Source organism: Drosophila kikkawai, chromosome X, assembly GCF_030179895.1.
Source record: "Drosophila kikkawai strain 14028-0561.14 chromosome X, DkikHiC1v2, whole genome shotgun sequence".
Taxonomy (NCBI): domain Eukaryota; kingdom Metazoa; phylum Arthropoda; class Insecta; order Diptera; family Drosophilidae; genus Drosophila; species Drosophila kikkawai.
The window spans coordinates 8,477,415-8,497,770 of record NC_091733.1 but is presented as its reverse complement, the minus strand read 5'-3'; the positions used below and the strand labels follow the sequence as shown (position 1 = coordinate 8,497,770).

Below are 20,356 nucleotides of genomic sequence, written 5' to 3'. Positions count from 1 at the left end.
TAATATACCAAACGATAGAGTCCGGCAAATGTGTCTAAGTGTCGAAATTTTTCATTCTGCGGCGATGCCTCTCATGTAAATATATACGATCTTAAAACTTTAAACGCGTTTTTCTCAAAACCACTTTTTTTGAGTTGGCCGAAAACATAACTCAAACAAATCTTAACCGATCGAACTGAAATTTTGACAGTATATCCAAAATACCTATGGCTATCGACACACGTAGGATTTTTTTTTTTTTTCTTACTTTTTTTTTTATCAACAATTTTGTGACGTTTTTTTTTTCATGAAAATTGAAAATTTTAATTAATTACTCACCATTTTGCTAAAAATCAAAATATCGAAAAAATCCTACGTGTGTCGATAGCGGTTGAGATACAGAAACTAACAAAATTTAATTTTTTGTTCTTGATAAAAAATTAAGGACGTTAGGTTTTCGGCCATGGACCCCTTTCAAAAAAATAGGGCCTACGAAGACATGCTGCACAGCCGCCATTTTGTTTTCGATTTATAAAAAAAAAAAATTATTTTGTAGTTCACATCTAACATTATCAAACCAACTTTAAAATTTTTCGATTGGCTTTTTCATTTGGCCAAAAAAAATTCTAGAAAATGGGCTTTTTTTTTGCCAGTTACTCAGATGTCCCCCCTTTACCTTACCCTCTCCCTCTCCCACTCCTTAAATATTAAACATTTTCCCAATTGCAGACAGATATCTTCTAGACTCCAACTATTATCCCGAGTAAAAGGCAACTCCATTATTCATTTTGTACAGTGTATTTCATATCAAAGTGGAAATATTAACGATTTGTGGTGGAAACATAACTCTGGAATCACGGAATGAAGCTGTTTCAGGTCCCAAGGTCTCGAAACCGCAAAGGTTTACTTCTGGTTAACTCCGCGCCTGATCATATAGACCAGCGTGATGCCAAGGGCGGCGGCGACCAGGGCCATTCCGATGTGGCGGCAGCTGGAATATACACATATATGGAATACACCGAGAGAAAAGAAGATAGAGAGCAGATGGTGAGAATCAAGAGTGAATACAAGGTAAACTTCGCATAAACCAAGACGATTTCTATTTTTTTTTTGGTGGGGGATTAATGCAAAATGCAGCATTGCTTGGGGGCGGCGGCGGTCTCTTGGTTCGCTTCAGTGGGCGTGGCACTAGATTTGGAACGGGGAGGGATGCACAAAACCAAGAGTCAACAAAAATCAAAAGCAAAGAAAGAAAATGCAAGGCAAAGTGGGGGAAAATTACAAAGTGCAGGGTTAGTTTCTCCACAAAATAAAAAATAAACATTATTTATTAGTAAATATTATTTGATAGGTTCTATATATACTACTATATACATTTTACACACACACATTTCTATTTACAGAAACTTACGGGGAATCCCTCTTCAAGCAGCCCTAACACTAGCTCTTGTAGAACCTGACTTTGGTGCTAGAGAATGACTTGAAGCTGGGAAAGAGGAGGCGATAGGTTGGGAAACAAAAGCAATTGTTTTAAAATAGGGAAACACAGACGAAGGGTTAGTAACTAGCGCTCTAATTTCTTATTTATACTTATTATTATTATTATGAATAAAAAATAGAAATAAAGAATAGGAGAAAAGAATTACCTAATTTGAAAAATCTAAGGAATATTACAAGATGAGTTTCTTAAAAAAGTACCCCCCTCTTAACCCTTATTTCAGTGTAATAAACATAGAAGTAAGCAGGCACTAAAAGAATCCCAGTAATCTTCCTAGGAAAAACCTACTAAAAATACAAATTTGTCAGGAAAATCTGGAATAAACAAGCCTCTACTCCAATAACTTGAACCATTTACAGGACGAAATGTACGGTAATTATCATTAAAATGGTAATGGCCAGGAACGCCATAGGCTTTCGGGGCACTTTCGAGGCTTCCAGTCGAATAATTGATTGAACAAACAGACGGCGGCAGTAATGGGTTAATGCTTAATAATATTAATATTGATTACGTCAGGCAACCAGGCCAAGCTCAGGCAAAGCTGCCTTTGGCTTGGCCACGAATGATGCTTCAGCTCTCAACGGAAATGAGATAACAAGATCGATTTCAATCAGGCAGCAGACAGGCAGGCGGCAGTCTCTTTTATTTACATAAATTTGATGGGTGATGGGTGGACTTTCATGCGAAGGGAGGACAATGTCTTGAATGCAATGCTCACCTAATAGGACCCTTCTTCTTGGCAATATCCTCGGCCGCCAAATCGCCAATGTAGAATTTCTTCAGGATCTCCCTAAAAATGATCAAAAGTCAAAACAATTTGCTAACCATACACGAGCCAGCAGCAGCCGCTCTCTGCCCACCTCGCCTCCGAGCTGTGGCCGACGTCATTGAACTCCTTGGTGCCATCTCGACCGGCCACCTCCAACAGTGAGTCCTCGCCGCCGGGATGCTGCAATGGTTTTTAAGCAGGGGAGTTGTGATAATGAGTTCCTCCCACCCAGAACGAGCACACTAACCTCCAGCAGAAACTTGGTCACGTCGTACACCCTGTTGTCGATAATCAGCCAGAGGTCATTGGGCTTGTTGTGCTCCTTCACGGTGGCCAGCGAGATTTCCTTGCTCATTTTAGTGACTGTGTTTAGTGCCTGCCTGCTGCTGCTCCTGCTCCTGCTTTCCGGAATCCGGATTTTCAATGCGAACCTGTTGGGGCCCCAAAAAAGTAAGTAGGGGCCAGTGTGGCCGCCGCTCCACCGCTCGAATATACCAAGGAGCTCCTCAAAAATATACTAAGCTCGAGGGGATCGTAAATGAGTAAAATACAAATTTATCAAAATTTACAAATAAATTTTATTTTGACATTTAAAAATAAAAGTCGACGAAAAACTTGTTGTTTTTTTTTTAATTCGAAAAATAAAAGTTGAAACTGAGCGGTCTATTATAATCGTAAATATAAAAAAAAAAAATGTTTTTAAATCATCAATAAAATAAAATCATTAAATCATTAAATCATAAAATCATCAATAAAATAAAATCAAAATATTATAAAATCACGAACAGACGGACGTTTAGTATGAAGATTTAATAACCCAAAAAATTAATTTATTAATTAATGCCTTTTTTTAATTTAATTAATTTAATTTAATTTAATTCGGATTTGTTGTTGGGTTAGGCCTGTGGACAAACCTTTTAAGCCTGGATTAAAATGTATCTGATTTTCAACCCCTCATGTTGTTGTTAAAATTATGCATTAATTTTATTTTGGAAAGTGGTTCTGAGTTAGTTTTTATTAAGTTAATAAGTCTGCATACTACATTTAAAAATTAAAGAAATTCCAATGTTGTGTTAATTTTTGAAAATTTTAACGATGTACCCCCTTATCGAAATTTAGAAAAATTATTACAAATTATTTTTCTTTCCAACATGGCTTGAAAGACTCGCCTGTTAATGCTGATCAAGAATATATATGGTTTATGGGGTCGGAAATGACTTCTTCACTAAGTTGTAAGCTTCTGACAGAAATTCAAATACCCTCAAAAGGGTATTCAATTTAAATTTAAATATTCCCCGACGAATTTAAACATTTAAGCTTACTTTTTTTTACTATACAAATATTTGATATAGATAAATAAATAACTTGTAAATTAATAAATACTCAAACTGCATTCTTTACCTAGCGGATTCGTGGTTTCTTGCACAAAGCAAAGTCCAAACGATGGCAGAAACCTCCTTCGGAAACCAAAAGAAAATACCAGAGCAAGTTTATTTTTAAGCACACCAATAGTAGATTTATTATTTAGCCGAATGCTCACTACATGGATTAATTAAATTTTGAGTTTATTGAATACTTGTGTTTTAACTACGCCGTGTGGCGGTAAGATCAAGTTTATGAGATTTGGATTTTGGATTCTGGGTTTGGTGAGAAAATCTAGAGAGCGCCGCCACGCAGACGCAGGACCAAATGCAAAGTGGACTCCTTCTGGATGTTGTAATCGGACAAGGTGCGTCCGTCCTCCAGCTGCTTTCCGGCAAAGATCAGACGCTGCTGGTCTGGGGGAATGCCCTCCTTGTCCTGGATCTTGGCCTTGACGTTCTCGATGGTGTCGGAGGGCTCGACCTCCAGGGTGATGGTCTTGCCAGTCAAAGTCTTGACGAAGATCTGCATGCCTCCGCGCAGACGCAGAACCAAGTGAAGGGTCGACTCCTTCTGGATGTTGTAGTCAGAGAGAGTGCGACCATCCTCCAGCTGCTTTCCGGCAAAGATCAGACGCTGCTGGTCTGGGGGAATGCCCTCCTTGTCCTGGATCTTGGCCTTGACGTTCTCAATGGTATCGGAGGGCTCGACCTCAAGGGTGATGGTCTTGCCGGTCAAAGTCTTGACGAAGATCTGCATGCCTCCACGCAGACGCAGAACCAAGTGAAGGGTAGACTCCTTCTGGATGTTGTAATCGGACAGGGTGCGTCCGTCCTCCAGCTGCTTTCCGGCAAAGATTAGACGCTGCTGGTCTGGGGGAATGCCCTCCTTGTCCTGGATCTTGGCCTTGACGTTCTCGATGGTGTCGGAGGGCTCGACCTCAAGGGTGATGGTCTTGCCAGTCAAAGTCTTGACGAAGATCTGCATGCCTCCGCGCAGACGCAGAACCAAGTGAAGGGTCGACTCCTTCTGGATGTTGTAGTCAGAGAGAGTGCGACCATCCTCCAGCTGCTTTCCGGCAAAGATCAGACGCTGCTGGTCTGGGGGAATGCCCTCCTTGTCCTGGATCTTGGCCTTGACGTTCTCAATGGTATCGGAGGGCTCGACCTCAAGGGTGATGGTCTTGCCGGTCAAAGTCTTGACGAAGATCTGCATGCCTCCACGCAGACGCAGAACCAAGTGAAGGGTAGACTCCTTCTGGATGTTGTAATCGGACAAGGTGCGTCCGTCCTCCAGCTGCTTTCCGGCAAAGATCAGACGCTGCTGGTCTGGGGGAATGCCCTCCTTGTCCTGGATCTTGGCCTTTACGTTCTCAATGGTATCGGAGGGCTCGACCTCAAGGGTGATGGTCTTGCCGGTCAAAGTCTTGACGAAGATCTGCATGCCTCCACGCAGACGCAGAACCAAGTGAAGGGTGGACTCCTTCTGGATGTTGTAATCGGACAGGGTGCGTCCGTCCTCCAGCTGCTTTCCGGCAAAGATCAGACGCTGCTGGTCTGGGGGAATGCCCTCCTTGTCCTGGATCTTGGCCTTGACGTTCTCGATTGTGTCGGAGGGCTCGACCTCAAGGGTGATAGTCTTGCCGGTCAAAGTCTTGACGAAGATTTGCATGTTGGCTGTGGGCGGAGAAAAAAAAATCAAATTCAGTCGTGTTTGTGTGTATATGAAATTTGGCAGGAAAGTGCGCAATTGATTTTCTGCGTAGTGACCCAGTTCTCGTGACCCAGTAACATACACACACACAGGCGTACTTCTGGGTTTTCCCCCGAATGTTTTCACAACTGAATACTTAATAATTTCGCCATGAAACGTCGAATTTACGACAATGACTAATCGGAAATTTAGAAGAAAAAATGGCCCTGGAAGCACAGCCACGCACTCATTCCCCCATTTTCTTTATTCTTAGCTGCACTTCTCTGCTGCGACGCCATTTTGGATGCAGTTTGGAAGGGGGCACACAAAAGAACTAAGAAAAAAAAACCGAATTTTTCATTCTGCAGTTGCTCACCTATTGGCTTGACTTTGTATAAATTAATTTAATTTTATTTATTCTCGTTCTACAATTTGAGTCCGTGTTTAAAAACTTGCTTTCTTTTTTTTCTGCTTTATCGTTCTCCTATTTCTCACAACGATGCTTCGCGAGCGACTTTATAGGCAGCATTTTTCATTCTACATTTACTCACCTTATTGGCTTGACTTTGTATAAATTAATTTAATTGTATTTCTGCACTTTTTAACAATTCACAGAGTCCGTGTTTAAAAACTTGCTTTCTTTTTCTGCTTTATTCTCCACTATTTTCTCAACTGCCAGATGCAAAGCGAGCGACCCGTATTTATAGAGGGCGGTGGGTATTTGTCGGACTAGATATTCGTCTCGCTCACTCTAAGACGACAATTGTGCTCGGATTGCTTTGTTAGCTGATTTGTAATGAGCTATCGGCTTGACACATAAGAAAAACATACAATTTGGAACTTAAACCTCAAGTATTGCCAAGAATATCGTTCGTGTTTAAATTAGAAATGGTCAAAATTAGGCATTGAAAACAAAATGCGTAGTGCATTTGCTTTCTCGCTCGCGCTCATGGACATCATAGCCGAGCTATCGATAAGTTCGATGTGGGCTTTTACAACACTGTCCAATGTGTATGTTTGTAATTATATATGCGTGTGATGTGAATGTATATGTTCTAGCTGTATTTTTTTCTTTGTTTGGCGAGTTAAACGACCTTTTTTGTTTTGACGCTGCATGATTTGTCTTCGCTTTGGTCAACAGCCTCAGACAAGACCCCCACAAGCACACGCATATATACATACATATTGGGGCAGACCTCACTTTTTCATTTCCCCAAAGCATATACACACATATATACACTTGCATGCACGCACATGTGTGTGTGTGCACACTGATTCGTGACTAACTGCATCTGGAACGTTCGCTTACTGTAAAAATTGAATTGCTGATGAAATGTGATGTTAGATGATGTCAGCTTTTCGAGCGGTGATGTAACGAAACTATCACTAAACCCCCAATATTTTAAAATCCAGATTTATTTATTTTTTATATTAATATGAAATACCAATTTATTACTGCAATTGTTAAATATTGACCCAATAATTCGCTGCCATCGAAATGTATTTAATTTACTTAACCTTACGATGAACCTTAACCCCTGGTGACCGCAGTAAATGCTCGCTGTCTTTATACAATTTGTTTCTTTTATTCGGTTTTGTGGGTTCTTTGTGGATTTCGTATGTTTGTTTTTAAATGCAAGCCACTGACGTGCCGACCACACACACTCAAACGAAATACGCCGCCAGCTGAGCCATTTTATCCTTGGGCTGCCTTCCACCGCGTCCGCCACGTCCCCCGCCGCCACCCGGTGCGCCCGCTCCTCCGGCAGCCACCGCTCCACCTGGCCCAGCGGCAGCGGGTCCGCCGGCAGCGCCACCGCCGCGTCCCACCTTGCCGCCCCGGGAACCGCCTCCACTGCGAACGGGTCGTGACGCCACCGCCCGATGCTTCTCCACCAAATGCGAGAAATCCGTGGAGCAGAAGATGCAGCCGGTCTTTTCCTCGCTGCCATCCTTGAATTTGCTCTTGTCGGATTTATACACCACGTTCACCTGCTGCGCCCCGCACTCCTGGCACTTGGCCTCTGCAAGGACAAATAATGATTAAAGCCAGGACAAACAGTGAGATGCCAAGACCCACCTTCCACTGTGATCTTGGTGGCGCCCTTGAAGCAATTGATGATCACATCACACCGATTGCAGCCCAGCTTCCAAGTGGGCGCCAGGGTGCAGTCCAGCACCAAGACGCCGGTGGGACACTCAACGCAGCCGGAGATGCCCAGCGTGTTTAGCGAGTGCGGGCAGGTGGAGTGCGTGCAGGTGTTGCAGCCGCCCAGATTGGGCATGTCGCTGAACGGCGGATGGTTGTAGCAGTAGGGACAGAACGGATACGACCGTCCCTTGACGCCCGTGGAGAAGGCCAGCAGATCAAAGTCATCCAGCGGGCACTTGAACTCGCGATACACCTTGACATTGCCCATGGGCAGGGAGTAGGTCTCGTCGCAGTGCGAGCAGTGCAGCCGGGCGGGCTTCGTCTGCGAGGGGGAGAGAGAGAGAGAAACCAGGGATTAGCTTGGAGCAGGCACCTCCATCGTGAGTTACCCACCTGTATATACTTCATGTACCGTCGACACTTGCCACAGCGCGAATGCGCCTTGCCCGACTCCGCCAGCGGCGAGAAGGAGACCTCAAAGAGCGCATCCATGTTGGCAATGTTCTTCACAAAGTACATGAACTTCAGCTTGAAGATTTGGATGGCGTGGCGCAGCACGTCCTGGAAATCGGCCGAGCCCTGGGCAATTAGCGTCAGCATCCGTTCCACCTCGGATCGCATGGTGGGCAGCACCAGTTCCGGATCGATCTTCTGATAGCCGTGCACCAGCACAATGCCCAGCGTCGTGGGTATCAGCTTCCGTCCGTTCTCGATGTGCACGTAGTTCCGCTGGCAGATGTTGTTGATGTGCACCGGAATGGAGGCGTCCGTTCCGATGCCGTGCTGCTCCATTAGCGTTATCAGCTCCGCCTCGGTGAGATAATCTGGCGGCCCCGTCTGGCTCTCCGCCAGCCGGACATCGTTGATGGCCACCTGAGTGCCCTGGACAAACGGCGGCATTGGCTCGTCCCGGCCAAAGGCCTGCCAGGTCATCACCTTGGTGAAGCCAGCGTCGAGCAGGACATTCGCCGTGCAGGTGAACGTCTCAAGGCCCACGCTCAGCTTGGCCGTGGTGACGCGGTATTTCAAGTCGCGCGACACCGTGCCCATAAAGTGCCGGCAGATGAACTCATAGACGCGCCAGGTATCGCGATCAAAGTCACTCCGGTTGCCCAGCTTCATGGGCGTGATTGGTGGATGGTCGCCCGCGTCCTTGCCCTTACGCGGCGTCTGCAGGTCACCCAGAATGGTGCGTGCCTCGTCCCCAAAATCGCCCGACGGCTGCAGCACACGGAGCACGGCCGGCAGGTCAAAGTTGGCCGGATACTGGTTGGTCTCCGTTCGCGGATAGCTGATGTAGCCCTGCGTGTACAAGCGCTCCGCTATCTGCATGGCCTGGAACGGGCCAATGCCCAGCCCGGAGCTGCATATCCGCATCAGTTCCACGGTGTTCAGGGCCTGGGGCTTGCTCTTGAATGCCTCCTTGCTGCCCACGCTCTCCACCCTGAAAGATCATAGCGAAAAGAGAAGAACGAAGGGTTAGCGACAAGGATTAGGAAGCTGTTAGGGGAGCTGTCTTACGTGGCCTCCTTCTGCTCCTTGACACGATTCAGCAGCATGATGGCCACATCCTTCTTGAAGACGCGTCCGCGCGCCCACTCCAGCGTGAACTCCGGCTGGCCGGCGAGCAGCTGCAGATACCAGAAGCTCTCCGGCTTGAAGGTTTGGATGTCGTCGTGACGCTTCACACAGAAGCCCAGCGTGGGCGTCTGGCAGGGGCCGTAGGAGATTAGCGAGGAGTCCAGGTCGCCGTAACGATCCTGGAAGAACTTCGTCTGGAAGCGGGTGAAGGCACAGCCAATTCGCAAGTCCAGCTCCTGTCGCGCATCCACAGACTTGGCCTCGTTCTCGTTGGGATGCCCCAAAGTCTCCATGGCGCCCTTGATGTCCTTGTCGGTAATGGCGGAGAAGTGGGCACGATAGGTCACCTGGCGGCTGTACACATTGTGGATGACGTGCTGCACTGCGTCCATTACCTCAAAGCAGATATTCTCGCCCTCCTTGTCGCAATCCAGCCAAAGAACCAGATAATCGCAGCCACGCGCCTCCTGCGCCAGAAAGGATCGCATGTGCTGCTTGGGGTTCGTCTCCTTCTTCTCGGTGGGACAGCCGAAGAGCTCCACGGGATCCACCTTGTCCCACGAATTGTACTTGCTGATGAAGTCCAGCGACATCACGTGCCCGCACACCGACGTCATCCGAAAGTGGACGCTGCCTTCGTTGCGGAAGCTGCCCGTCCACTCGTGCGTAGAACAGCCGTTGCCGGTGCCTGGCTTAGGATTACGGATTATTATTATATTCCGTGGGCAAACGGAGATTTTACACAAACTCACCCCGCTTGGCGGTGCAGCGGCCGTTGGAGAGGATGCCCGCCAGCGAGGCTGCCAGCGAGGGCTTCTCGGCCACCATCAGCACGCTCTTCATGGCCTAAATATAATTGATGACTTTTTCGCTATTTTCTATTCGCGCAGAACTCGCTCTGTGCTGCTCTGCTTCTGCTCTTCTCGCCAGCCCTCTCTCTGTCACTCGCATGGGTTTGGCCCGCAGGGAGCAGCGTTCTGGGTTGCCGTTGCCGGTTTATTGCTCGCTCTTGGGCTCCTCTTTGCGGAGTGCCTGCTGCTGGTTTCCGGTTCTGGGCCGGAGCGGGAATGCTTCGGATTCAGCTTGCTTCGGTTCGCCCACGCATGAGATTTTCCTGCTGTCAATAAGCCGGTCGTTTTGCCGAAATGTTTGTTAATGATATTTTCGCAAAAAAAAAAAATAGTTTGCTGTGTGACCGTGGCGCGGGCGTTGCAATAAGCCAGCAAAAAGTCTGCCCCGGGAATATACCAAAAAAGGCTGAATATACCAACTGCTGCTAGCTGGTTTACCGACGAGTTGGCAGCACTGGCACCGCTGAAAGCACTTTTTATTTTTTTTTTGTGCGGCGCCTTCGGAATTTCGGACGACACGCAGGAGCAATGGCAACGATTTTCTTCGCCGAGCCCGAGTTGGTGGTCGGCCACGGCCGCAGGGTGCTGTTCGTCAACCCCGACGACCTGCAGATTTTTAAGGAGATCGAGCTGCCGCCTGATCTGGCCACGTGCGGCCTCAAGGTACCCGAGCCCGGATCCTGTCCAGCCACTGGACCCGGCCCCGGCCAGGAGCAACAGCCTGCCGCTGCTGGTGGAGCTGCAAAGCAGCGGGAAGCAACAGCTTCGGGATCTGGTTCCGCGGCCGAGGTGGCGGTGCAGAATGTAAGCTACTCGCCGGACGGACAGCTGCTGGCCGTGACCACGTCCGGCGCGCAGAAGGCCCTGCTGCTCTACCGCGCCCGCCCGGAGCATGCCCGCCTGCTGTCCGCTCGGCCGCTGGCCCGCGCCGCCAGCGCCTTGCGCTTTTGCAGCGACAGCAGCTCCGTGTTGGTCACGGACAAGACGGGCGACTGCTACCAGTACGACTGCGTGGAAGTGGAGGCTGCTCCGCGCCTCCTCCTCGGCCACCTGAGCGTGGTGTACGACATTCTTTGGTCCGAGGACCAGCAGCACATCATTACCTGCGACCGGGACGACAAAATACGCGTCACCAACTATCCCGCCACCTTCGACATACACAGCTATTGCCTCGGGCATCGGGAGTTTGTGTCGGGTCTTGCCTTGCTCACCGATCGGCACATTGCCTCCGCCTCCGGCGACAAGACGCTGCGCATATGGAACTTCATCGAGGGCAAGGAGCTGCTGGTGCACGAGCTGCCGGCGCCGGCGATGCGTATGCAGGTGCGTGAACTGGAAACGGACAAGGTCTTCCAGGCGGCGATGCTATTATACGATTATGAGGATGCTCTGGCCCTGTTCCACCTGGAACGGAGCGGCCGAGAGAGCTGGGCAATCAACCTCACGCAGCTGGTGCGGGCGGACGCAGGTGCCTGGAACATTTGCAACTTTACTTTAACCGCCAACCGGATCTATGTGACAGGGGCGGTGAACGAACGCCTGGAGCTGCGGGTGTACGACAGCGCCACGGGCATACCATCCAAAGGAGTGCCCGAGGGCTGGCTGAAGATGGTGCTGGAGGGGCTGCATGCCCTGCCGGATGCGGATGGCAACTGTGTGAACTTTCAGCCCGAGGACCTGTCCGTTTGGTTCAAGAAGCGATTCGACAATGTCAGCGACTATTTGGAGCGCAAGAAGCGGCGCATCGAGGAGCAGCAGCAGCAGAAGAGCAACTAAGTAACCAAACCCGTATCTTTACATAGCATTTAATATTAGCGTATGGAGAAGAGCAACGGACTATGTATGACAAGCCTGTTTCGTGGACATAATATATATATCTGTATATGTGTGTAAATCCCTTCGTGGTTAAGTCTACTGTGGGCTTCCTAGACGGGCTTGTAGTCCAGCTTGCTCTCCAGCTTCTTGTTGTCCGAGACCTTGCGCACTGCCTTCATGAAGTCCTCCTGGATCACATACTCCCGCTCGGCGCTGCAGCAGGGAGAGATTGGGGAACTGGTTAGAGGGGTGCTACTCCCTTCTTCTGGTTGTACACTCACCGGATGGCAAAGAGACCCGCCTCTGTGCACACATTCCGCAGATCAGCGCCGTTGAAGTTGTCCGACAGCTTCACAATGGCCTCGTAATCGATCTCGCCATGCTTGGCGATCTTCAGGGCGTGAATCTTAAGGATTTCCAGACTAAAGAGAATATAGAAGTCATGTTAATGGGGGTTCCATGGTTCGTATAAAATTGTAGCTTTCTGACTCATTTTCTGGTAGCTTTGTTTGCGCTCCCCAAGATAAGCAGTAAGTCCACAGAATGTATATAATTAGCCTGGCTTTTGAGGCAGATATCTAATCAATGGAAGGACAGGACTGTCGCATAAATCACACCCAGGTGATCCATCTACTTCGAAGCCAGTTAAGAGCCACTCACCGGGCCTGCTCATTCGGCAGCGGAATTTCAATCTTGCGGTCCAGGCGACCAGGACGCAACAAGGCAGGATCCAGGGTGTCCGGCCGATTGGTGGCCATGATCATCTTAACCTGGCCCAGGGAATCGAAGCCATCCATCTGGTTGAGCAGCTCCATCAGTGTGCGCTGTATCTCGCGATCCGCCGAGGTGCCCTCGGAGAAGCGTCGTCCACCAATGGCGTCGATTTCGTCCATGAATATGATGCAGGGCTGGTGGTCGCGGGCGTAGTTGAACATCTCGCGAATGAGACGGGCACTCTCGCCAATGTACTTGTCCACAATGGCCGAGGACACCACCTTGAGGAAGTTGGCGTCCAGCTGGGAGGCCACGGCGCGGGCTAGCAGAGTCTTGCCCGTGCCGGGGGGTCCGTACAGCAGGCAGCCCTTGGGCGGCGTGATGCCAACGCGCAGGAAGAGCTCCGGGTTGAGGAGCGGCAACTCGATCACCTCGCGCAGCTCACGAATCTGCTCGGTGAGGCCGCCAATGGCCGAGTAGGTAACATCGCCGGGGTCCTCGTGCGACATGTTGTACACCAGCGGGTCCACCTCGCGTGGCAGATACCGCATAATGGTCAGCGTGGTCATGTCGAGGGCCACACGGGTGCCAGACTTGAGCTTCGCCTTGTCCAGCTGTCGCCGGCATCCGACCACGTAGCGGGGTCCATTGGTGGCCTTCACAATGACTGGAAAACAAAGGAAGCATGTAAAACACATACACACACACAATACGCCCCGCGGGAAGCTGGAATCTCACATTTATCCTCGGTGAGCTGCTTCAGCACTTCGCCTACGATCTGACCCACGCTCTGCAGCGCCTTCAGGTCGTTCTCCGACTTGTCGTACAGCTTGGTCAGCTCCTTGATCTCCTCGCGCTCTGAAATGGGGAACAAACGATGAGGATTCGCCAACAAACTAATGGGGGCCGGCGGCGCAGAACGTACTTTCTTTGAGACGGCCCTCGATCTCCTTGTGCTCCAACAGCTTCTTTCTGTAGTCGGAGAAGGCTTTCACCCTCATATTGTCGGGCAGTGGCGTGGCGGTCACGGTCATCTTGTAACTTTTCTTAAACTCTCAGTAGGCAACGCTTAACAAATCAACAAATTCTTTAGACAAATTTCGTGAGTTGCAGTTTTGCTTTTTCAGAGTGACCAGCTCGGCTATATTCTTCGATAAATATATTCAGCAGGGTCACACTCGGTCAGCGAAGGCACTATCGATAGCCAATTAGTCCGGTTAAAAACCAAACACAAAATATTTTAAACTTTCTGTTAAATATTTTACATAGAGTTAACATGGTTATGTTAACGTAATGCATATGGCCACGGTGCTGTTAAATAATGGTTACGTTAAGGTTTAAATTTAAACATGAAGTTAGTCGCTTTTTCTTTAAATTTGGAAATATATAAAAAAAAGGATAAAATTAGTATGCCTTAGTAAAAGAATTTATAATATATTAACCTACATAGCAGCTAATGCTCTTAAAACATACGTTAGCAATTATTTTGTATACCAACTGTTAGGTTTATATAAATAAATACAAAATATTAACCTAATTTGTGAAATTGGTATAAATTATTATTGATTAAAGCAAATTATTTGGCATTAGTTGAACAGGTGCGACTTAAAAAAAAAATAAATAAAAAATTCTCAAGAGCTTGATAAATAATACAAAACAATACATTTTGTTAACAATTTAAGGGGTAATTCCACCACAAGTGGGTTGAACCAACAAAAGCCTTTGTTGCCTCAGAGTTTTGTCTGCTTGCCAGATGTACGCATGTTTAGCAAAAAAAAAAATAAATAAATAAATAAATATAATAAAAATACAAACCAGTGTTTAAATACAATGTACTGTTTAATTACCCTTTTTTGCACTTTGTTCCACAAATCACCAACACAGGCTCGCCTTTTTCAATTAATTTTTATTTGTTTTGTGTTTGACAATTTCTCCTAAGAAAGACTTAAAGGTAGCCTGCTGACAAAAAAAAAAGAAAATATATTAAAAATAGAAATAAAAGCTTGCTAAATGGCCTTCTTGCGTCCCATTGAAATAAATTCTAAAACATAAAACATGAAAATGGGAAACGAACCAAGCCTCAGCTCCAGAGAGCCGATAAAAGGACGTGGGCTTGAACACAGAGCGGGGGGATTGGGAACTAAGATCACAACAAATTGGATGACTTCTATTCCCGCTAGTTGCATGCTTTGTTGTCTTTTCGATGTCGGATGTGGGATACTGTGTAAATGCGGGCTCCTCACAGAGGCTTCTTGCTGCTGGTTTGACTGAATGCGGAGAGAAACATTATGTTTACGATTAGTTTAGTTTGGCGGGCGATTTTGTTCATTCGACTGCTCCTGCTTCTGATCCTTCTTAGAGCTCGTCGTGGCCAAGGAACTTCTTGAGGTAGGCCTGCAGCTCCGGGAGCCGGCGACTGCCCTCGTACTCGCTCTGCCGCTGGCCATTCTTGTAAAGGAACAGCGTGGGATAGCCCTCCACCTGCTGGTCAATGCAAATCTGCTTGTTCTCCGGCGCCGTGCAGTCCACCTTGGCGATCTTCACGCCACTCTGGTGGGCCTGGTGCGTCTCCGTGGCCAGCTGCTCCCAGGTGGGCTGCAGCTTCTGGCAGTGTCCGCACCATGGAGCATAGAACTTGATGAAGGCCACGCCATCGGCGATGGACTCGTCGAATTCCGCCTCGCCGGTCAGCTGCTGGGCTGTAAGCTTCTTGGCTACCTCCTCCTCGGCATCAGCATCCTCCTTCTTGGCAGCTTCATCGCCAGCGGTCTTGTCCTCGTCGCTCTTCTTCAGGGGCACACCCACCATCTTCTCTACATAGGTCTTCAGCGTGTCCAGGTCTCGGGAGCCAGAGTACTTCTCAATCTTCTTGCCATCCTCGATCCAGAGCAGCGTGGGATAGCCCTTCACCTCAAAGTCCTGGCAAATGGAACGGAACTGGGTGCAGTCGATCTTCGAGATGGTAACGGCGGGCTCCGGCACCAGCTCCTTGGCCAGAGTTTCCCAGGTGGGAGCCAAGCGCTGTGAACATAATGGGTAGGGTAAAATGGGTTTAATGGAAGCCAAAAAATTATCAACCAATTAAAGATGGTTTTGGCTCAAAGAATCTTTCCTTCCAAGGTTAATTACCTGACAATGACTGCACCAGGGAGCAAAGAACTTGACGAAGTGATTGCCGCTGGACACATGCTTGGCAAAGGTCTCCTCGTTGAGATCCACCACCTTGCCAAGATTGGCATTCTCGCCCACCTCCTCACGCTTGGTTGCCACGCTCAAATCCGCCTCGGCCAGTGTGCTCAGCTCCTGGTTAAGGAAGTCGGTGATGGCGGGCAAGTCGCGGGTTCCCTTGAATTTCACAGACTCCTCCTCGCCCAGCTTGAAGAGACGCAGTGTGGGATAGCCGGTAACCTGGTGGGCGCCGCACAGGGTCTGGTGTTTGGTGCAGTCTACCTTGGCGATAATCACCTTTGGTTCGTCCACGTTCATGATCTCCGCCAGCTGCTCCCACAGGGGCTGCAGGCGCTTGCAGTGACCGCACCTGATTATAAATCAAAAAAGGTGTAATTTTAATATTTTTATAAACGAAACTCTATAAATATTAATATACTTTTTAAATATTTTTAAATTTATTTTAAAACTGCAAAAATCGCTTAATCGATAATCAATTTTGGTGGCTGCACACAAACGGGGACAAAACAATGAGCCCTGATAAGGCTTTGTGCTCCGTCCTGTGTGTGCTTTGTGCCGAACAAAGAGTTTATCATCGAGCGAGTCGCAGTTCAAGTTCCCTCCTACTCCCCCTCTTGATGCGTCTAATCGCCTTGCAAAGACCACTTCCTAGCAACATAATTGGAACCAATCAAATTAGCCCATAGACACAGCTCCGATGGCTGTGATAAGGCTAAGGGAGAGCACTGACCAGAGCGCTTAGTGTGTCAATCAAGGGACGGGGGCTAGCAGGGGGGATTTCTGGAAACTAAAGCCCCTGTGATCGTCTTATCAGTGAACGTGCCACTCGATTGCGTCTGGGCCATGACGAATCTCTTCGGTTGCGCGGATCTTCGCTTGCCTGACCAAATCGGGCCGAGGGTCATGCCAGATCTTCAGGAGACACATACAGCCAGCTGCACCAACACCAACATCCATTCACCTGCCCTAATATGCGAGTATGTGCCTACATTAACATACATAAAAAGATGTTCCCGCTTTCAAATTCGCTGAATTTGATGAGGGATTAGGTTGGCTCGTTTACGAAATACTTTAGATCCATTTGAAGATCATTATTTATAAATAAATATATAGGAAAATATACACATATGAGACACAAGGGCCAAACTTTAAACCCATTTACTGACTACTTTGCAAAACTGACGGTTCATCAGCGAAATTGCAGACCGGAACACAAACGGTGATTATGTGTGCGTGGCTTGGTCACATCAAATCAACGATGTGGACCGCTGCGATTCGCCGGCAGAAGTTGACCGAAATTGGACTTGGACATGGACTGGGGAAGCACAAATCGAACTACTACTACTACTCACCAGGGTGCAAAAAACTTGACGAAGACATTGCCGCCGGCAATAGCGACATCAAAGGTGTCGGGGTCCAGCTCCACGGCGAACTGTTTCTCAGCCTGCTTGCCGGCAGAGGGGTCCTCGTCCTGGGCCGCGTGGGCAGCGGCGGACATCAGCAGGGCACAAGCCGCGATCGACAGAATTGACTTGGCCAACATGTTGCGAATAACAAAGGAGCTACTTTAACGCAGAGACTTTCAAATGACCAAATTCTGACACCAAATAAGTTTTATTTAGCCTCAGTGTGACCGTGGAACTTTCGAACAATAATACCGTCCGGTGCTTAAGGCAAATTTACAACAAAAAAAAAATAATAATAATAATACTAAAATAATTAATAACTCAACAAAGGACTAAATAAATTTAAAAATACTGTACATTTCTTAAACTTCATCTTATTTATATCATAGTTGTACAAATTTTTGTTTTGTTTTTAATAACCGATTGGAACGTTAGAATTTGAATATAACGGAATAACTTAGATGTTATGTTAGACTTAAATTTTATACCTCTATTATTATAGAGATATTTACGTACGCATACTGTATATACGTTCTTATTTTATAGTATATATAGAAATTAAGTTTAAGTGCACTTGTGCAATGGTAATAAATCTACAAATTGAAGGAATTATTAGACTGGTGTCGGAAGCTGGTCACCTGCTTGTGCTTTTGCGAGGAACTCGAGGATGTGATGCTCGTATTACGACAATGCTTATTTATGGGAGAGACTGTTTTCGCTCGCAGCCGTTCCTGTCCATGTCCCGAGCCAGATTTGGGCTGTGTTTGAATGCCATAACATATCTCCGCCGCCAAGCTGAGGTGGATAAACAATAAAATGATTTAAGCTTTCAACCCGAAGAGCTTTTAACCTAAAAAGGATCTACGAACCGCTTCTCCTTCTCGTTTTCTTCCTTTTGCTTGGCCACCTGTATCTTTATTTGGCGTATCCGTTGTGAAAGCTTCTGGCGTTCCACGCGCATGATCTCCAGGTTACAGTAGCCCTTCTGGCAAATGGACTTGGCCAGATCGACGTCCTTCTGCAGCTTGTGTGCCTTTGCTCCCTACAACCAAATTACTATCATGATCATCCTGATTATAACATGTTCCCCACCTTCTTCTCCTTGACTCTGTCAAAGTGGCGATGGTTGGCCATCTGGAACGTGGTGATGAACTCGATGTTTAGGCTGAACGGCTCCGGGTGGAAGAACTGCTTGAAGTTGCTGGGCATCGTGTTGTTCACCTGGCGACCGCGCACTTTGTTGCGGCAGACGGGACACTCAAATACCGGTGCATCGGTGGGCGTGCGGCCCGCACAGACCTTGACGCACTTATCGCACGCTACGTGGTGGCAGGCGAGGAGGAAGAACTTGGACTTCTTCTGGACGTACTGTTCGCAGCAGCTATTGCAATGGATCCATAGATTTGGTGCCTCCGGATCGGACGTGGTCATGCTGGGAGCGGAAGCTCCTGGCTTAATATTGATTGCAGGCAGCTTCGTTGCCATTATTAGGACTACAAATTTTAACAAAACGCAAAAAGATGTCCGCCTCTTCCAGGACTATCGATAGATCGGTAAAGGGCAGGGATTTGAAAGAGCGAACCGGGAATAGGTAACGAGCTTAGGTTAAGGGAATTAAGAGAATTAAGAACTTCCAATTGAGAAGTTTGGCACTCTAGCTGTAGCTTTTTCCGCGGGGTGGCAACTCCACAGCAACAAAAGCAACAGCAGCAAGCAAAGCAAAGCAGTTTCTGGCGGGACACGAAGCAGTTAAACAGTTTTAAAGCCGTTTCTGGCGGCAAGGTGGCAGCCTCGCCGAGCGGCGGTTTTTTCAGCGCGCATTTTCGAAAAATCAGCTATCTATGGCTGATCGCGAATTATACCGATATGGGTCGAAATCGCGATATAGGGGAAAACTGCCTTGAAGAAGAGTGTCAGAAGAGTGAAGACGTGAGGTTTTGCCAATCTGCAGATATCGGGCTATATATGTATATACCACAGCGATATAAAAGGATCTTTGGAAAACCCTGCCTTCTTTAGCTTGCGGACTCGTTAACCAAGTTGTTTGCCGATCTCGTCGAAAAGGTGAGTTTTCGTCGTCACTATGGTTCCGCGGAAAATGGTTGTTCTGCTCCTGCGAGTTGCCGTGGTGCACCTTCTTTTCCTCCTGCAACTTCGCCCTGCCCAGCGTCTTTTTCGGCTCCTGGCCTTCCTCTGGCGTCGGGGCTTTCCTCTTTTCGCCGCTGTAAATGGCAGCCAACGCGGCCAGCTCCGTCAAGTTGCCCCGGAAATTGGAGCACTGCAATTTTCCGGGTTCAATCGTTAATTGGTCGAATGCGGACATTTTTGCATATTTTTCCCGGGACTCTTCTTGCAGTTAACTTTTTACAGTTACTTTTCGAGTGACAAGTGAAATCCGTAATGAGAGGCGTTAGGAGTTTTTAAGCCGACTCAGGGTCGTTGACCTCGAGCCGGCTCAAACTACTAATTAATTAATTAATTAATTTTAATTTTTTTCTTTAGCAATCTGATTGGGAATCCAAAATACGGAAAACCACCGTTTTCCACAGTCTCATGGACCAAAATTACGTGTTGAACAAACTGAAAATGCCAGACAAGGCCGAGCAGCTGGACAGGGAATACCTGACGCTGTACAGCAACCTAGACAAGTTCAAAAGGACGCCGTTCTATATTATATTAGACGACCTGCATGTTACGGTCGGAGAGTATAAGTTCAAAGTCCTAACGATAATAGGGACGAGCGTGGACGGCGTCCTGAGCCGGGTGCTCTCGGTGCGGCTGTCACACAAACGAAGGAGGCTGGGCGCGACTGAGGTGGCCCTCGACCTGAGGAACCTTCTTCACGCCGGAAAGTGCCTCGAGGTGTACGACAACATAATGGCGGTGGTGAGCGATCAGTGTATCCTTAACACCCAGTGTAAGAAGATCCTGACGCTCCCGATGATTCCGGACTACGACCATTTAGTAGTCACCGTCTCCCGAAAATTTTCGGTGACAGAAACAGTCCTAAAAGGGTTTTTACAAGATTTAAAAACGAACCCCAGCCCAGAAGTCGAGCGGTACCTGGAGCGGGCCCCTCAAGCCGCAAGGAACTTCTACCGCGAGGATGAGGGCACACGGCACTCGCGACTTCTTGGAGGCCAACACCGTGAAGCTGGAGAACCTCGGCCGCGGCTGGAAGGGGGCAATTGCAAAGGCGTGTCGGGAAGCCGGGTCCTCTGAGCCGACCTTCGTCATTCGCCTCATCGGGCTGATAGTCGCTGAGGCCCAGGAGAGTGAGTATCTCCAGTTTATCAGCAGCATCCTCTAATAAATTGCCTTTCCAGAACACATGAGCCTGGGCCGTTA

The 20,356-nt window shown here is 47.9% G+C and overlaps 7 protein-coding genes across 8 annotated transcripts; 1 reads left to right on the top strand and 6 right to left on the bottom strand.

Annotated features, from left to right (window-relative positions):
* Positions 1-758: 758 nt before the first annotated feature.
* On the bottom strand, positions 759-2,767 carry LOC108079156 (cytochrome b5). 2 transcript variants are annotated; one of them, XM_017173404.3, is made up of 4 exons: positions 2,494-2,757; positions 2,338-2,426; positions 2,196-2,267; positions 759-970 (listed from the first exon to the last, which is right to left on the bottom strand). In XM_017173404.3, the coding sequence occupies exons 1-4, from the start codon at positions 2,599-2,601 to the stop codon at positions 883-885; spliced, it is 357 nt and encodes a 118-aa protein (XP_017028893.1). In that variant the 5' UTR covers positions 2,602-2,757; the 3' UTR covers positions 759-882. The 2 variants fall into 2 exon arrangements, with proteins under 2 accessions (XP_017028893.1, XP_017028894.1); XM_017173405.3 differs by lacking the exon at positions 759-970 and adding an exon at positions 1,057-1,167 and having other exon boundaries at positions 2,494-2,767.
* A 968-nt stretch (positions 2,768-3,735) lies between these two features.
* On the bottom strand, positions 3,736-6,012 carry LOC108079155 (polyubiquitin-C). Its single transcript, XM_017173403.3, has 2 exons — positions 5,852-6,012; positions 3,736-5,284 (listed from the first exon to the last, which is right to left on the bottom strand). Exon 2 carries the CDS (start codon positions 5,277-5,279, stop codon positions 3,903-3,905), a length of 1,377 nt encoding a protein of 458 aa, XP_017028892.2. The 5' UTR covers positions 5,280-5,284; positions 5,852-6,012; the 3' UTR covers positions 3,736-3,902.
* Positions 6,013-6,866: 854 nt separating this feature from the next.
* Top3beta (topoisomerase 3-beta) lies at positions 6,867-10,220 on the bottom strand. The gene is made up of 5 exons (XM_017173395.3): positions 9,786-10,220; positions 8,974-9,721; positions 7,846-8,896; positions 7,381-7,774; positions 6,867-7,324 (listed from the first exon to the last, which is right to left on the bottom strand). The coding sequence occupies exons 1-5, from the start codon at positions 9,874-9,876 to the stop codon at positions 6,966-6,968; spliced, it is 2,643 nt and encodes an 880-aa protein (XP_017028884.1). The 5' UTR covers positions 9,877-10,220; the 3' UTR covers positions 6,867-6,965.
* A 119-nt stretch (positions 10,221-10,339) lies between these two features.
* Positions 10,340-11,778, top strand: wuho (tRNA (guanine-N(7)-)-methyltransferase non-catalytic subunit wuho). Its single transcript, XM_017173399.2, has one exon. It carries the CDS (start codon positions 10,413-10,415, stop codon positions 11,658-11,660), a length of 1,248 nt encoding a protein of 415 aa, XP_017028888.1. The 5' UTR covers positions 10,340-10,412; the 3' UTR covers positions 11,661-11,778.
* On the bottom strand, positions 11,674-13,558 carry Rpt4 (Regulatory particle triple-A ATPase 4). The gene is made up of 5 exons (XM_017173400.3): positions 13,339-13,558; positions 13,152-13,271; positions 12,360-13,080; positions 11,981-12,121; positions 11,674-11,912 (listed from the first exon to the last, which is right to left on the bottom strand). Exons 1-5 carry the CDS (start codon positions 13,445-13,447, stop codon positions 11,810-11,812), a joined length of 1,194 nt encoding a protein of 397 aa, XP_017028889.1. The 5' UTR covers positions 13,448-13,558; the 3' UTR covers positions 11,674-11,809.
* A 744-nt stretch (positions 13,559-14,302) lies between these two features.
* prtp (thioredoxin domain-containing protein pretaporter) lies at positions 14,303-17,239 on the bottom strand. The gene is made up of 3 exons (XM_017173398.3): positions 16,955-17,239; positions 15,543-15,951; positions 14,303-15,434 (listed from the first exon to the last, which is right to left on the bottom strand). The coding sequence occupies exons 1-3, from the start codon at positions 17,143-17,145 to the stop codon at positions 14,769-14,771; spliced, it is 1,266 nt and encodes a 421-aa protein (XP_017028887.1). The 5' UTR covers positions 17,146-17,239; the 3' UTR covers positions 14,303-14,768.
* A 141-nt stretch (positions 17,240-17,380) lies between these two features.
* vilya lies at positions 17,381-18,555 on the bottom strand. The gene is made up of 3 exons (XM_017173401.2): positions 18,101-18,555; positions 17,878-18,050; positions 17,381-17,803 (listed from the first exon to the last, which is right to left on the bottom strand). Exons 1-3 carry the CDS (start codon positions 18,491-18,493, stop codon positions 17,602-17,604), a joined length of 768 nt encoding a protein of 255 aa, XP_017028890.1. The 5' UTR covers positions 18,494-18,555; the 3' UTR covers positions 17,381-17,601.
* Between the last annotated feature and the right edge of the window lie 1,801 nt (positions 18,556-20,356).